The 16,197-nt window shown below is 43.2% G+C and overlaps 1 protein-coding gene across 2 annotated transcripts in view; it reads right to left on the bottom strand.

The window, feature by feature from the left end:
• The window catches only part of LOC147124333 (terminal uridylyltransferase 7-like), a 78,361-nt gene that overhangs the window by 40,524 nt on the left and 21,640 nt on the right, over nt 1–16,197 (bottom strand). For both annotated transcript variants that reach the window (XM_085985117.1, XM_085985109.1), the window contains 2 exons: nt 15,324–15,864; nt 4,903–5,057 (listed from right to left, as the gene is read on the bottom strand). In XM_085985117.1, coding sequence (XP_085841243.1) covers nt 4,903–5,057; nt 15,324–15,840 — 672 coding nt within the window. In that variant the 5' untranslated portion in view covers nt 15,841–15,864. The remainder of the gene's footprint in view (nt 1–4,902; nt 5,058–15,323; nt 15,865–16,197) is intronic.

The following is a 16,197-nucleotide window of genomic DNA, read 5'->3' as shown; positions in this document are numbered from 1 at the left end:
AAATTAGAGCAGGTGACCAAAATCTTGGTCAAAGAGGTAGGTTTTAAGGAATATCTTAAAGGAGGAAAGAGAGGTAGAAAGGCAGAGAGGTTTAGGGAAGTAGTTCCAGAGCTTAGGGCCTAGGCAACAGAAGGCATGGCCACCAATGGTTGAGCGATTATAATCAGGGATGCTCAAGAGGGCAGATATCTTTGATGGGGGGGGGGGGGGTGGTGGTGGTTGTGGGGATGGAGGAGATTACAGAGACAGGGAGGGGCGAGGCCATGGAGGGATTTGAAATCAAGGATGAGAATTTTGAAAGAGGCGTTGCTCAACCGGGAGCCAATGTAGGTCAGCAAGCACAGGGGTGATAGGTGAATGGGACTTGGTGCAAGTTAGGACACGGGCTGCCGAGTTTTGGCTCATGTCAAGTTTACGTAGGGTAGAATGTGGGAGGCCAGCCAGGAGTGTGTTGGAATAGTCAAGTCTAGAGGTAACAAAGGCATGGATGAGGGTTTCAGCAGCGGATGAGCTGAAGCAAGGGCAAAGACGGGCAATGCTACGGGGGTGGAAATAGGCGGTCTTAGTTATGTCGCGGTTGGAAGCTCATTTCAGGGTCAAATATGACACCAAGGTTGTGAACAGTGGGCGTACTGTGGCTGCAGTGTGTACCGTGGCTGCAGTGTGTACCATCTGCAGGTTGCATTGCAGCAAGTCATCAAGGCTTCTTTGACAGCACCTCCCAAACCTGCGACCTCGACCATCTCAAAGGACAAGGGCAGCAGGTGCATGGGAACACCATGAGTCTCACATCATCCCGACATGGTCATATATCATCATTCCTTCATCATTGCTGGGTCAACAATGTGGGAATACCTAGTACCTTCACCACATGGACTGCAGTGGTTCAAGAAGATGGCCCACCACCATCTTCTCAAGGGAAACTAGGGTTCAGAAATAAATGCTGGCCTTGCCAGCAATGCCCATATCCAGAGGATGATTTTTTTTTTTTTTTTTAAATGAGTCTACAGCAGACCAATGTTCCCTCTTATTTTTTTTTGGGTGACCCAGACATGATAAGGAAAGCTTTGGGGACCAAAGATTTAAAGTGGCATGTTCCTCTTAAGCATGCTACATTTACCATATGCCATTTCTCAAATTACTCATTTACTGTATCCCAAAATATTATTTTCTGAACGAAATCTATCTAATTTGCAACTGAGTGAATCAACACTATCTGTTTCCACTGTCTCCCTAGGAAGCCTGTTCAACAGATTTACCACTTACTCACTGAAATTATGTTTCTGCAGATTAGTTTTGAATTTGCCCTCTTCAGGTGCAGACCATATTCTCTGGTTCTACTGTTCTGGACAAGGTGAAACAGCTTATCATGGTCTACATTATCTAATCCCTTTAGAATCCCAAAAAACAGCAATGTTATCTCAGTCTCGTGTCCAGTGAGAACATGCCCAATTTACGTAATCGGTTGTCATAATCCAATCCCTTGATCCCCTCAAATCATTCCGATTGCTCTCTTCTGTATTCTTTCAATAGCTGCAATATCTTACAATGCAACGGCCAGAACAGTATACCAAGTGCAGTTGTACCAATGATTTAAAAAGTGGCGGGATTACCTCACTAATTCAGCTCAATACTGACCTTTTAATAAATCCGAAAACCTAATTTGCTTTACTCAGTGAGCACTGTTGTGTTAGCTTCAATTTATTGTCATTTAGGACCCCCAGAACTCTTTCATTTTACATAACATGGAACAGAGGGTTGGATTTTTATTCCTGCCTCAAGGCTCTACACATCTGAAAACTGTCTCATTACAGATATTTAGGCTGCGATTTTGCTGACTTCAGTGGGGGGATCCCGCCCCCGCTGCTGGCTCCAGCCCACTGTCTGAAATGAATTTCCCTTGATGGGGCTCGTTAAGCCCGCCCAGCACGTTTCCCGACCAATTAGATGAAGTCGGTCTGATGACATCATTTGATGACGTCAAGTTTCCTTAAAGGGACCATGTCCAAATTTATTTTGACATTTGTGCTGTCAGTGTTCTACAGCATCGAGGTGCTGCAAACACTGAATGACTACACAAAGTTGCAGATCTGCACCCAGGCTCTCCCATGACTCCCTCAATATGCACGCAGGGAGGTCCTCTTCCCATCGGCGGAAGAGACCTTCTCAGGAGATCAACACAGCCTGCTTGCACATTGCAGAGGCGGGCACAAGCAGGGATGTGGCCAGGAGGACCTGGGTGCAGTGCCGCAAATGTTTCAATGATCTCAGTAGATCACGAAACATTAGTACAAAGCCACATTCAACCTCATCCTGCTGTGCCACTCATCACATCCCCATCACTCTGCCTTCCCTCCTCCTGCACATCCTTACTCACAACAACTTATCTTGCACCTCCACCCATCCCTCTCTATCTACATTATCACATCCCCATCTCACTAGCCACCCGTCACACTCACCCTCATCCTAGTGCAATCATGCCAACTAACAACACACAAGGGTAGGCGCTTGGGTGTTTTATCCAAAGTCCATGTAAAGTTTCTGTTAATGTGTCAAACATTGAAACCTTTATTTTCAACAATTTGCCTTCTTGGACAGATCTGTGTGCACCTTTGGCAGTGGCTTAGTGAGTTGCAGTGAATGGTGAGACATAAAGGTACCCACCCCTACCCCCACCACCCCCCCGCAATGGTGATGAGTGTGAAACGAATGGCTTGAGCATTGTAGGGATGCTTTACAGTGTTGGTGTGGGGTGGTGTCAACCTGGCGCATCATGTGGCAGCCAGGGTGTGCAGCGTCAAGTGAAGTAAATCTGGCCATGCCGAGGCCATCCCTGGCCAGCAATGTGGTTGGGTGCTGATGCCCTTTATCTTGTGCAGCATCAGGTGATTGCAGAGATGGTTGGTGTTGTTGTTAGTGCTGCTGTTGGCGCTGATCGTGGTGGGTATCTGAGGACCAAGGTGAGAGTATAAAGGACACCCATGCTGATGGAATAGATGGCAGGTGAAGTAGAGATAATAGAAGCGATCTGTCAATGGTGAGAGAGGTAATGAGATCAGACTGGATGGAGACTTGTGTAAAGACTTGCAGCATGGTGAATCTGTTGTGGAAATACAGTGAGGAAGAGCTTGTGGCTAAGGGAAGATATCTCTGTAAAGGTGGGAGCTTTTACTTGACACCTGAAGCTGTCAACTCATCAGCTGATTCAATGGCCACTGAACTCCTGCCTCAGCTTCACAGACGTGGTCTAGCAACAGCATGAAACCTGTGGGTGAGCTGTCAAATGCAAAAGGTCAGTTTAAAACCATTGTTAAGCGGCTATAAACAAGCCACTAATCATTTAAATTGGCTCCCCCGCCGCTGCTTGTCGGGTCTGCTCAGCGCTCACAGACCCGACATTTGGTAGTGGCGGGTTCACAAGGGGTCCCAACCGGCTGGGGAAAAAAAACCACTTTCCCACCCGACCCGCCACTGATCATGTCCGCTAACCTCCCGGAAAATTTCGGCCTTCGCTTTTGCAATCTCCTAGTAAAAATTGTCATTTACTTTTAGTGCCAAATTAGGGGTATGTTGCGTTGGGTTCAATAGACACACTCATTCTACATAGGCCTTTTATGCAAAGGGATCCCCAGGAATGAAACAGTGTTCAAACCCACTGTACTAACCATTCCTATTGGCTAGGTACTCTTGAAGAATTAGCAATACTGCAAAGGGTCACAGCATGTGAAGTAGAGTAACACAATTGAGAGTTACTTGATACAGATTCTTGGTTTCAATAACTTTGCTCAACCATTGCTTTTTACATTACTTCTAATGTTTAGATAATTTGGCAAAGCCACAAAAAAAATTAAAAGGATGCTAAGATATGTGGCCAGAACATTAGAATACATGTTTACAGAACTTACACCCAGACTGTATAATGCACTGGTCATATTACACTTACAACAATGCATTCAGTTTTGGTCATCACACCAACAATAAAAGATATAGAGCTAGAAATTCATATAATTACCGCCACTCCATAGTGCCATGAAATGGCGATAAAGGCGGCCTCTGCTCTTTCACCGGCAGCCACCATATTCCTCTCCCCCTCTGCGCTGCTGGTAACTGGCAGCGCCCTGTAAAAAAAAAAAAAATGGCAGCGTGGTGATGTCAATCGGCGTGCAGCGCCGACTTAACGTCACCAACGCGAACTTCGACCCTAGCACTGAATTCAGCGCTGGATCCTAAGCATGTCAGGTTAACCTGCCGTGCAAGCAGGCTGACAGTGGTTATGTCTGCAGCTCTTAAAAGGGACACACACATCACTCAGATAAGTTTTGAATTTAAGGATGTGGACTGGGTTTTTTTTAAATTTTATTGAAGTGTTGGCTTGTTGCAATACATGTGAAAAGTTTTTTTTAAAGTGTGTAAACCCAGAATATTACCTCAAACTGGGAAATAAATGAAAAATAATGAAAATTAAAATTAAATTTAAAACAACTATCAGGAAGAATTTTACTTGAGGAAAGATAAATGGTTGATATAATCTGCCAGGCAGCATAGCACAGACAAAAAATAAAAACATCGGGGATGTTCAAAATACAGTTGGATGCTACAATTAAAGTGTTTGTTTTGATGAACCAAATTACTTAACTCTTATTGTTTTTCTTCTCATGTACATAACAGATGAAAATATATACATGCCTAACACAAGAACAGAGGAAAGGCCACAGATTGCCAAACTCCTTGAAATATAAGATCTTTTGACCAAAATAACAATGCCACATATCATGTCACTACTTAAAAAAACTGGATTAAATTTCCTGCATATACAGACTCTAAATGTTCTAAGCATGCTAAAAATAAGTTTTATCTGATGAATGTACCAAAAGCAGTCGCTAGAAATAACCACTACGTTACTTTTTTGAGTCTGAAGATATATTCTCGGTGTAGCCTTTCTTCGACCTGATATAATCCAAGCCGTTCTTCTTTTGTTAATTTGGATTCATCGATAACGGGTGCATTGAAGTCTTGCATTTGTTCATTTCTTCTCATTTTCTTGGACTTCTTTTGGCCTTCAAAAAAAAAAAGTCTCAGATCACAGCCACTGAACACGGATAACTTACACAGTTATAAAAAGGATTCCATCATTAAACAATCTGAAAAGTGAAACAAAATCTTTCATCACCACTATACAGTAATTTAGAAGCTGAGCAACCAACGAATACGGATTGTTAAATAAAGCTCATCCTTTACAAACCTACACTTAAAAAACTTCAAAAATAAGAAGTACACATTTAAAACAAACAAAAAAGTCTTCAACTATACACCCCAGTCAGAGCTGCCAGTTTTCTAATTTTGCAAAAGCTTCGAGATGAGGAGGGGAATTCTCCCATTGTGCTGACTGAGACTCATCTCTCAACCAACACCTAAAACAGATGATCTGGTCGTTTATTTCATAGCTGTTTATAGGAGCTGGCTGAGCACAAATTGGCTGCCGCTTTTCCTACATTATAACAGTGACTACACGGTGAAGCAATTTGGGATGTCCCGAGTTCCTGAAAGGCACTATATAAATGCAAGTGTTTCTTTTCTCAATCTGATGTTTTTAATTCCCTCAAATTTATAATATTTATATTCAATATTAAAAAAAAAGTTCTTGATAACCATGATGAGGACAAGAACAAGCACAGAGGCACAAGGAACTTAGGAACAGGAGCAAACCATTCAGCCCTTCCGAGCCAGTTCCGCCATTCAATGAAATGATGGCTGCTCTGTATCCTAACTCCATCCACCCGCCTTGGCAACGTATCCCTTAATATGCTTGGCTAGCAAAAATCTATTGAGCTCAGATTTAAAATTATTAATTGAGCTAGCATCTACTGGTTTTTGAGAGAGTTCCATGCTTCTACCACCCCTTGCGTGATGAAGAAGTGTCCTATCTTCTCTCCTGAATGGCCTGGCTCTGATTTTAAGGTCACGTTCCCTCATCATAGACACCCTCACCAGTGGAAAACATTTTCCTCTATCTACTCCATCAATTCCTTTCAAAATCCTAAAAACCTCAATTAACTCACCCCTTATCCTTTTGTATTCCAGGGAATACACGACTAGTTTATATAATCTCTCCACATTGCCATCCTGGTAACTCTATGCTGCACTCCTTCCAAGGCCAATATATCCTAAGGTGCGGTGCCCAGAACTATACACAGTACTCCAGCTGTGGTCTAACCAGGGCTTTGTATAGCTGTAGCAAAACTTCCTCTAGTTATATAGGCTAACATTCCATTAGCCTTTTTGATTATTTTTTGCACCTGACTACTATATTTTAGTGATCGGTGTATGTGGACCCCTAAATCTCTTTGGACCATTTAAAAAAAACTCAGATCTATCCTTTTTTGGTCCAAAATCGATGACTTCACACTTACCTATGCTGAAATCCATCTGCCACAGTTTACTCACTCACTTAATCTATCAATATCTTAATCTATCAATGTCTCTTTGTAATCTTATGCTCCCATCTACACTACTTACTATGCCACTACTTACTATGTGTCATCGGCCAACTTGGACATATGGCTCTCTATTGTGTTATCAAAGTCATTAATAAATATAGTGAATAGTTGAGGGCCTAGCACAGATCCTTGTGGGACACCACTAGTCACTTCCTTCCAATTCGAGTACATACCCATTATCCCTACTCTCTGCCTTCTACCACCTAACCAATCTCCTAACCAGGTCAATAATTTGCCTGAATTCCATGAGCTTTGATTTTAGCTAGCAGTCTCTTATGTTGAACCTTACTGAATGCCTTGTGGAAATCCATATAAACTACATCCATAGACATTCCCCTGTCTACTACATTAGTTACTCTTCAAACAAATCAAATAGGTTGAACAGGAGATGTGTTGCTGCTGCAATATGTGGGAGCTTGTGGACATTTTTGTCCAGGGTGACTTCATCTGCAGTAAGTGTCTGTGGCTCGAGGAACTTCGGCTCCGAGTTGAGGAGCTGGAGTATGAGCTGCAGACATCGCAAGACATCAGGGAGGGAGAAAGTTACCTAGACCTTTTGCTCCAGGAGGCAGCCACACCCCTTAGAGTAAATACTTTAGAATTGACACGTGGTCAGGGACAGGAGGGTGTGACTGCGAGTGAGGCAGGTACGGGGATCCAGGAGGTAGTATTGCAGGAGCCTCAGTCCCCGCACTTGTCCAATAGATTTGAGGTTCTTGCAACCCTTGTGGACAAGTGCGGGGACTGCAGGGAGGGCGAGCAAACTGACCATGGCACCATGGTACAGGAAGCCGTTCAAGTGGGGGGGGGGGGCGGGGGAAGTAAAAAGGAAGTTAGTTGTAGTAGGCGACAGTAGTTAGGGGGATAGACACTGTTCTCTGCAGCCAGGAGAGTGAGTCCCGAAGGCTATGTTGCCTACCCGGTGCCAGGGTAAAGGACATCTCCTCCGGGCTGAAGAACAACTTGGAGTGAGAGGGGGATGATCCAGTTGTCGTGGTCCACGTAGGTGCCAATGACATAGGTAGGACAAAGAGGTTCTGCTGAAAGAGTTTGAGCAGCTAGGGACTAAATTAAAAAGCAGAACCACAAAAGGTCATAATCTCTGGATTATTACCGGAGCCACGAGCAAATTGGCATAGGGTCAACTGGATCAGGGAGATGAATGCGTGCTCAAAGATTGGTGTGGGAGAAGTGGGTTTCGATTCGTGGGGCACTGGCACCAGTACTGGGGAAAGAGAGAGCTGTTCCGTTGGGACGGACTACACCTGAACCATGCTGGGACCAGAGTTCTAGCGAATCGAATAACTAGGGAGGTAGATAGGGCTTTAAACTAAATAAGGGGGGGGCGGTCCCAGTGAAGAGAAATCTAGAATGCCAAAAAGAGAAAAAAGACAAGGAAGCAGTGCAAGAAAGTGATTGGGGTAAGGATAACCAGATTGTGTCAGGAAGGGACAGAGCGTACAAACAAAGGAGTGCATTAACAAATAGGGTCCGGGTAAGAAAAAATATGGTAATAAGACAAATAGTTAAGATGTCTAAAAATGTTAAAAAGACAAATCTAAAGGTACTGTATCTGAATGCACGAAGCATTCGTAATAAGGTAGACGAACTAACAGCACAAATAGATGTAAACAGATACGATATAATTGCGATTATGGAGACATGGCTACAGGGTGACCAAGGCTGGGAGCTGAATATCCAAGGATATTCGATATTTAGGAAGGGGAAAGGAGGTGGGATGGTGTTGTTAGTAAAGGATGAAATCAGTGCAATAGTGAGAAAGGATATTGGCTCAGAAAATCAAGATGTAGAATCAGTCTGGGTGGAGCTAAGCACCAAGGGGCAGAAGATATTGGTGGGAGTTGTCTATAGGCCTCCAAACAGTAGTGGTAATGTAGGGGATGGCATCAATCAGGAAATTAGAGATGCAAGTAACAAGAGTACTACTGTAATCATGGGTGACTTTAATCTACATATAGACTAGTCAAACCAAATTAGCAATAATACTGTGGAGGATGAATTCCTGGAGTGTTTACAAGATGGTTTTTTAGACCAGTACGTTGAGGAGCCAACTAGGGAACAGGCTATCCTAGATTGGGTATCGTGCAATGAGAAGGGGTTAATTAATAATCTTGTTGTGCGGGGTCTTTTCGGGAAGAGTGACCATAACATGATAGAATTCTTCATTAAGATGGAAAGTGAAGAAGTCCAATCCAAAATTAGGGTCCTAAATCTAAACAAAGGAAACTACGAAGGTATGAGGAGTGAGTTGGCTATGATAGATTGGGGAGCTTCATTAAAAGGCGTGACGGTGGATAGGCAATGACTAACATTTAAGGAACGAATGCATGAATTGCAACAGTTATACATTCCTTTCTCGCGCAAAAACACAAAAGGAAAAGCAGCCCAACCATGGCTAACAAAAGAAATTAAGGATAGTATTAGATCCAAAGAGGAGTCATATAAAGTTGCCCGAAAAAATAGCAAGTCTGAGGATTGGGAGCAGTTTAGAATTCAGCAAAAAAGAGATTGATTAAGAGGGGAAAAATAGAGTATGAGAGTAAACTTGCAAAAAAGCAGACTGTAAAAGCTTCTACAAGTATGTAAAAAGAAAAAGATTAGTGAAGACAAATGTAGGTCCCTTACAGTCAGAAATGGGAGAATTTATAATGGGGAACAAGGAAATGGCAGAACAATTAAACAAATACTTTGGTTCTGTCTTCACGGAAGAGGACACAAATAACATCCCAGAAATGCTAGGGAACCAAGGATCTAGTGAGAAGGAGGAATTAAAGGAAATTAGTACAGGAAACTCTTTGGTATCCGGCACCGACGGGACCGGGATGGTGCCAGTTGATTAAAAATTCCGGATGACGGAGAGGGTTATCTACCAAGGCTATTTTTAACAAACAAAAATAAAAAAAATCAAGAAATGTGCAGTATACAGTAATTGGGTACTCCCGGCAGTGCGGGACAGTCAGACTCCTGTTATTGAGGTATTTGGACTTCCGACAGCACCAAGAAGCCGAGTAGTGGCAGTTTGGAGAACTACCCCCACTGACTAACTGCCACCGCGAGAGACTCGGACTCGGCAACATTTCCGGTTATTGAGGTATTGTTTTCGGAGTATGAATTTTGCCGGTTAATAGAGAATTACAGATATTTAGGTGCCGTTTAAGCGAGAGTTTCCTGTATTAGTAAAAAAAGTGCTGGAGAAATTAATGGGACTGAAAGCTGATAAATCCCCAGGGCCTGATAATCTGCATCCTAGAGTACTAAAAGAGGTAGCCATGGAAATAGTGGATGCATTGGTTGTCATCTTCCAAACTTCTATAGATTATGGAATAGTTCCTGCAGATTGGAGGGTGGCAAATGTAACCCCACTATTTAAAAAAGGAGGGAAGAGAGAAAATAGGGAACTATAAATAGGAAAATAGCCTAACATCAGTAGTAGGGAAAATGCTAGAGTCTATTATAAAGGATGTGATAACAGGACACTTAGAAAATATCAACGGGATTAGACAAAGTCAACATGGATTTATGAAAGGGAAATCGTGTTTGACAAACCCACTGGAGTTTTTTTGAGGATGTAACTGGTAGAATAGATAAGGGAGAACCAGTAAATATAGTGCATTTGGATTTTCAGAAGGCCTTTGATAAAGTCCCACATAAGAGGTTAGTGCGCAAAATTAAAGCACATGGGATTGGGGGTAATATAAGGTATGGCATGGATTGAAAATTGGTTACCAGACAGGAAACAGAGAGTAGGAATAAATGGGTCTTTTTCGGGGTGGCAGGCGGTGACTAGTGGGGTACCGCAGGGATCAGTGCTTGGGCCCCAGCTATTCACAATATATATCAATGATTTGGATGAGGGAACCAAATGTAATATTTCCAAGTTTGCTGCCGAACACGAAGCTAGGTGGGATTGTGAGTTGCGAGGATGCAAAGAGGCTTTAAGGCGATTTAGGCAAGTTGAGCGAGTGGGCAAATACATGGCAGATGTAATATAACGTAGATAAATGTGAAGTTATCCACTTCGGTAGGAAAAACAGAAAGGCAGAGTATTATTTAAATGGTGATAGATTGGGAAATGTCGATGTACAAAGGTACTCATGAGGACGGCCTCAACCGGGATCTTGGGTTCATGTCACGCTACATGTAACCCCACCCGACGTAGAGTCATCCAGGCTCGAGTCGTCGTTGGCTTGTTCTCTCTACACAGATGCGGCCGGACCTGCTGTGATTTCCAGCAAAAAAAATCTTTTTTTTCATTGTTCTTTGTTTGTTTTTCATACAGACCCCAGCATCTGCAACATTTGACCCCTGGTGACCCCACCTCATTGTTCTTTGATGTAATGTTTTCCTGACTGACCTGTTTGGACACCATCCACACCTTTGATTACTGTGATTATCTCTCTGCCGAGGTGGGATAAAGGGCAGTTAGAAAGATTACCTGTAATCATCTGGCAGTGTTCTCTGACTATATATGCTGTGCCTATATGCATCTCTTCACTTCACCTGACGAAGGAGCAGCGCTCCGAAAGCTTGTGATTTCAAATAAAGCTGTTGGACTATAACCTGGTGTTGTGTGACTTCTCACATTTGTCCACCCCAGTCCAACACCGGCATCTCCACATCACGATGTACAAAGGGACCTGGGTGTCCTTGTACACCAGTCACTGAAAGCAAACATGCAGGTGCAGCAAGCACCTGTTTATTCCAACTCTTTGCTTTCTGTCTGCCAACCAGTTCTCTATCCAAGTCAGTACCTTGCCCGCAATCCCATGTGCCTTAACATTACACGCTAATCTCTTATGTGGGACCTTATCGAAAGCCTTCTGAAAGTCCAAATACACCACATCCACTGGTTCTCCCTTATCTATTTTACAAGTTACATTCTCAAAAAATTCCATTAGATTAGTCAAGCACAATTTACCCTTTGTAAATCCATGTTGACTTTGTACGATCCTGTCACTGTTTTCCAAGTGCTCTGCTATTACATCTTTTATGATGGACTCTAGCATTTTCCCCACTACCGATGTCAGGCTTACTGGTCTGTAATTCCCCGTTTTCTCTCTACCACCTTTTTTGAATAGTGGGGTAACATTAGCTACCCTCCAATCCATGGGTACTGTTCCAGATTCCATCGAATGTTGGAAGATGATCAGCAATGCATCTGCTATTTCTAGGGCCACTTCCTTAAGTACCCTAGGATGTAGATTATCAGGCCCTGGGGATTTATCGGCCTTCAATCCCATCAATTTCCTTAACACCATTTCCCTACAAATAATGATTTCTTTCAGTTGCTCCCTTTCATCAGGCCCTATGTTCCCAACATCTCTGGGAGGTTATTTGTGTCCTCCTTTGTGAAGACAGAACCAAAATATGTATTTAATTGGTCTGCCATTTCTTTGTTCCCCATTATAAATTCCCGATTCTGACGGCAAGGGACCTACGCATGGCTTCACCAATCTTTTTCTCTTCACATATCTATAAAAGCTTTTAGTGTCCGTTTTTATGTTCCCTGCAAGCTTACTCTCATATTCTATTTTCCCCTTCTTAATTAATCCCTTTGTCCTCCTTTGTTGAATCGTAAACTGCTCCCAATCCTCAGGTTTACTGCTTTTTCTGGCCAATTTATATGTCCTCTCCTTGGATCTTATGCTATCCGTAATTTCCCTTGTTAGCCACGGGTGAGTCACCTTTTATGTTTTATTTTTATGCCAAACTGAGATGAACAAATTCTGTAGTTCATCCATGCGGTCTTTGAATGTTTGCCATTGCCTATCCACCGTCAACCCTTTGAGTGACATTCCCCAATCAATCCTACCCAACTCGCATCCCAGACCATCGTAGTTTCCTTTGTTTAAATTCAGGACCCTTGTCTCTGAGTCAACAACTTCATTCTCCATCTTAATGAAGAATTCTCCATCTTAATGAAGAATTCCATCATATTATGATTGCTCCGACCCAAGGGGCCTCGTACAACAAGATTGTTAATGAATCCTTTCTCGTTACTTAATACCCAGTCTAAGATGGCCTGATCTCTGGTTGGTTCCTCGACATATTGGTCCAGGAAACCATCCCGTAAACACGCCAGGAATTCCTCCTCCACAATATTGTTACTAATTTGGTTAGCCCAATTTATATGTAGATTAAAGTCACCCATGATGACTGCTGTGCCCTTATTGCACGCTTCTCTAATTTCCCTTTTAATGCCATCCCCAACCTCCGCATTACTGTTTGGAGGTCGATATACCACTCCCACTAACGTTTTCTGCCCCTTGGTATTTCTCAGTTCTACCCATACAGATTCCACATCATCAGAGCTAATATCCTTTCTTACAATTGTGTTAATCCCTTCTTTAACCAGCAATGCTACCCCACCTCCCTTTCCTTTTTGCCTATCTTTCCTGAATATTGAATACCCCTGGATGTTGAGTTCCCAGCCTTGGCCACCCTGGAGCCATGTTTCCATAATCCCAATCAAATCATAATCGTTTACCTCTATTTGCACAGCTAATTCATCCACCTTATTACGAATGCTCCTCGCATTAAGACACAAAGCCTTGAGGCTTGTTTTTTTAATGCTCTTAGACCTATTAGAATTATTATTTACTGTGACCATGTTTGATTTAAACCGTTGATTTCTCTGACTGGTACTTTTGTTTTTCTCCTTCCTATCTTTTTCTTTTATCCTTGTTTCCCTTTCCTCTGTCCCCCTGCTCAGGTTCCCAACCCCCTGCCATTTTAGTTTAAACCCTCCCCCAGAACACTAGCAAACACTCCCCCTAGGACATCGGTCCCGGCCCTGCCCAGGTGCAAACCATCCGGTTTAAACTGGTCCCACCTCCCCAAGAACCGGTTCCAATGTCCCAGGAATTTGAATCCCTCCCCCTCACACCATTCCTCTAGCCACGTATTCAGCTGAAATATCCTTCTATTTCTACTCTGACTAGCACGTGGCACTGGTAGCAATCCTGAGATTACTACATTTGAGGGCCTATTTTTAAATTTACCTCCTAACTCCCTATATTCAGCTTTTAGGACCTCATCCCGTTGGTACCTATATACACGACAACTGGCTGTTCACCCTCCCCTTCCAAAATGTTCGGCAACCGCTCGGAGACAGCCTTGACCCTTGCACCAAGGAGGCAACACACCATCCTGGAGTCTCGTTTGCGGCCGCAGAAACGCCTATCTATTCCCCTTACAATAGAATCCCCTATTACTATAGCTCTACCCCTCTTTTTCCTCCCGTCCTGTGCAGCAAAACCACCCCTGGTGCCAGGAAGTTGGCTGCTGCTGCCTTTCTCTGATAAGCCATCCCCCCCAACAGTACTCAAAGTGGTGCATCTGTTTGAGAGGGGGATGTCCACAGGGGATCCCTGCACTACCTGCCTGCGCCTAGTACTCTGTCTGTTGGTCACCCCTTCCCTTTCTGCCTGTCCAACCTTTGCCTGTGGTGTGACCAACTGATTAAACCTGCTATTCACGACGTCCTCAGCATTGCGAATGGTCCAGTGTGCATCCAATCGCCGCCATGCGGTCTGCCAGTAGCTGCAGCTGGATGCACTTCCTGCACACATGGTTGTCAGGGACACAGGAAGTGTCCCCAAGTTCCCACATAATCGCAGGAGGAGCCTACCACGGGGCCGGGCTGTCCTGCCATGACTTACCCTTTAGTTAATGCAATTAAATTAAATCAAATCAAATCAATCCCACCAATTGTAGTTTACCTATGGCACTATGGGGTCCACTTTCAGCCACTGAACTGCAAGTGTGCTTGATTCATGCCAGAGTACTTACTGCTGGCTGTACACTGGACAGAACTGGTGAGATTTCAGAGGGAGCCTGGCATCCCACTATTTCCTCCTAAGATAGAAAGAGCCTGCATTTATATAGCGCCTTTCATGACCTCCCAAAGCACTTCACACTCAACAAAGTATTTTTGAAGTGTAGTCAGTGTTGTAGCATAGGGTAGTGCGGTAGCCAATTTGCGCACAGAAAAGTACCACAAACAGCAATGAAATGCATGATGAAATCATTTGTTTTGGTGGTATTGGTTGAAGGATAAATGTTGTCCAGGACACAAATCTTGGTAAAGTTGTCCTCACATCTTACTATTATAATGCTCAAGTGTTCTTTAAATACAGGGCGGAGTATTTTACCAAAGGTTAGGTTTCAATCAGTGTTAAGTAAGGAAATCCATTAACAGTAGAAAAATTAGCAATCTGAAAGTGAGATCTAGAGCAGTGATACCTAAGTTTTTTGCCTTTGTGGGCCATGTAGGTGCATACCATGGAGCCTTTGGGCAAATTATAAAGTTTAAATTCATGTTTCCAATAATTTGTATATAGATCATGTTGCTAATCCTAACAGATCTTGGCGTTTTGATTTAGGATCTGTTCAATGAGGTAACAGCACTAAAATCATCCCTTTCCAACATATGAAATGACCATATGGCTCTTGCTCATCAGATTATCTGGATACAATACATACTGAAAGGGTACAAAATTCAACACATCCCAACGCTTAGTTAATAAATATTTTTTCAAACACCAACACTGCTCACAATTTTATTCGTGCAAGTGGTTGCTAACACTTGATAGTGACAAGCATGTGGCACTTCTGCAATTGGGCAAGTTGCTAAATTTTTGGTAACCTCTTGACCAGTGGTATTCAAAGGAAGGATTCGATTCTAGTATGGTATTCAAATTCTGGTAACCAGGGCTTACTAAACATAACTTGAAGGATGAGTAACTGGGTACTAACTTGAAAGGAGGAAATAATTAATATAAATGATCCTAAAAAGAAACATACCTTCTGTTTGCTTTCCAAACATTTCATCATTTACATACTCCTTTTGAAGCTGTCTTCTAGCATTCCTGACTTTATCACCACTACTTTGAGCCTTGCTGTTCCATTCTGTTTTATTGTACTCAACGTCCTTTGCTGGAGATTTATACTTCAACTCAAAAGCATTGTCCCTCCATTTCCTCTCCGTGTTCTGAGCTGGAGAACCCTGCTGCTCACCGGATATCCTCTTTCTACCTTTTTCCTTGCGCCCATCATTGGGCCGTGTCCCTGCGCTGTAACCTGCTCTTATGACTGCACTTGGGCTGCTCGTGATAACTTGAGCACCCCTCCTTGGACTAGTACCATAGTTCTCTTGCACTTCCCTTTGCTTTTGGGTTTCTGTTCTTTTATTAAAACCTTTTGAGTAGCTTCCAGGTGTAAAATGATTTTCTTGGTGCAGAGTACTTCTCCAAGTGTTAGTTTCTTCCTTGCCGATGACCACCTCTTTGCTCCTTCTGGAAAAACTAGGCCTTTCCTCCATTTCAGTTCATTAAAATGCAAGAGTCTGCAATTTGAGAATGAACAAAAATAAAGTTAATTTTGATTTTTCTGTAAAATAAATAGTTTTAAAATTTTCTTACCATTCCACACACCACTTACTCCTGCTGCAATACACGTTCACAAGCAGTGGCCACCCTTTGCTAGCTCGTCCAAATGGCCATTCTTTATGTGTGAGCCTGTACAGTGACTGTCAGCAGATTATTTGACCGTGGGGGTTATCGCAGCTGAACTTTACTCACCTGATGCTCACGCGTGCTCTTTCTAGCAGGAGTCACTGGAGAGCGATCGGGGGTGGGGGTGGGGGGGGGGGCGGGATATTGCCTCAGTTCTTCCTGTC

Source organism: Somniosus microcephalus, chromosome 1 (assembly GCF_052327205.1).
Source record: "Somniosus microcephalus isolate GS21.2 chromosome 1, FLI_Smic_1.0, whole genome shotgun sequence".
Lineage (NCBI taxonomy): Eukaryota > Metazoa > Chordata > Chondrichthyes > Squaliformes > Somniosidae > Somniosus > Somniosus microcephalus.
The sequence above is the reverse complement of the archived record's forward strand: the minus strand, read 5'-3'. Positions and strand labels throughout refer to the sequence as shown.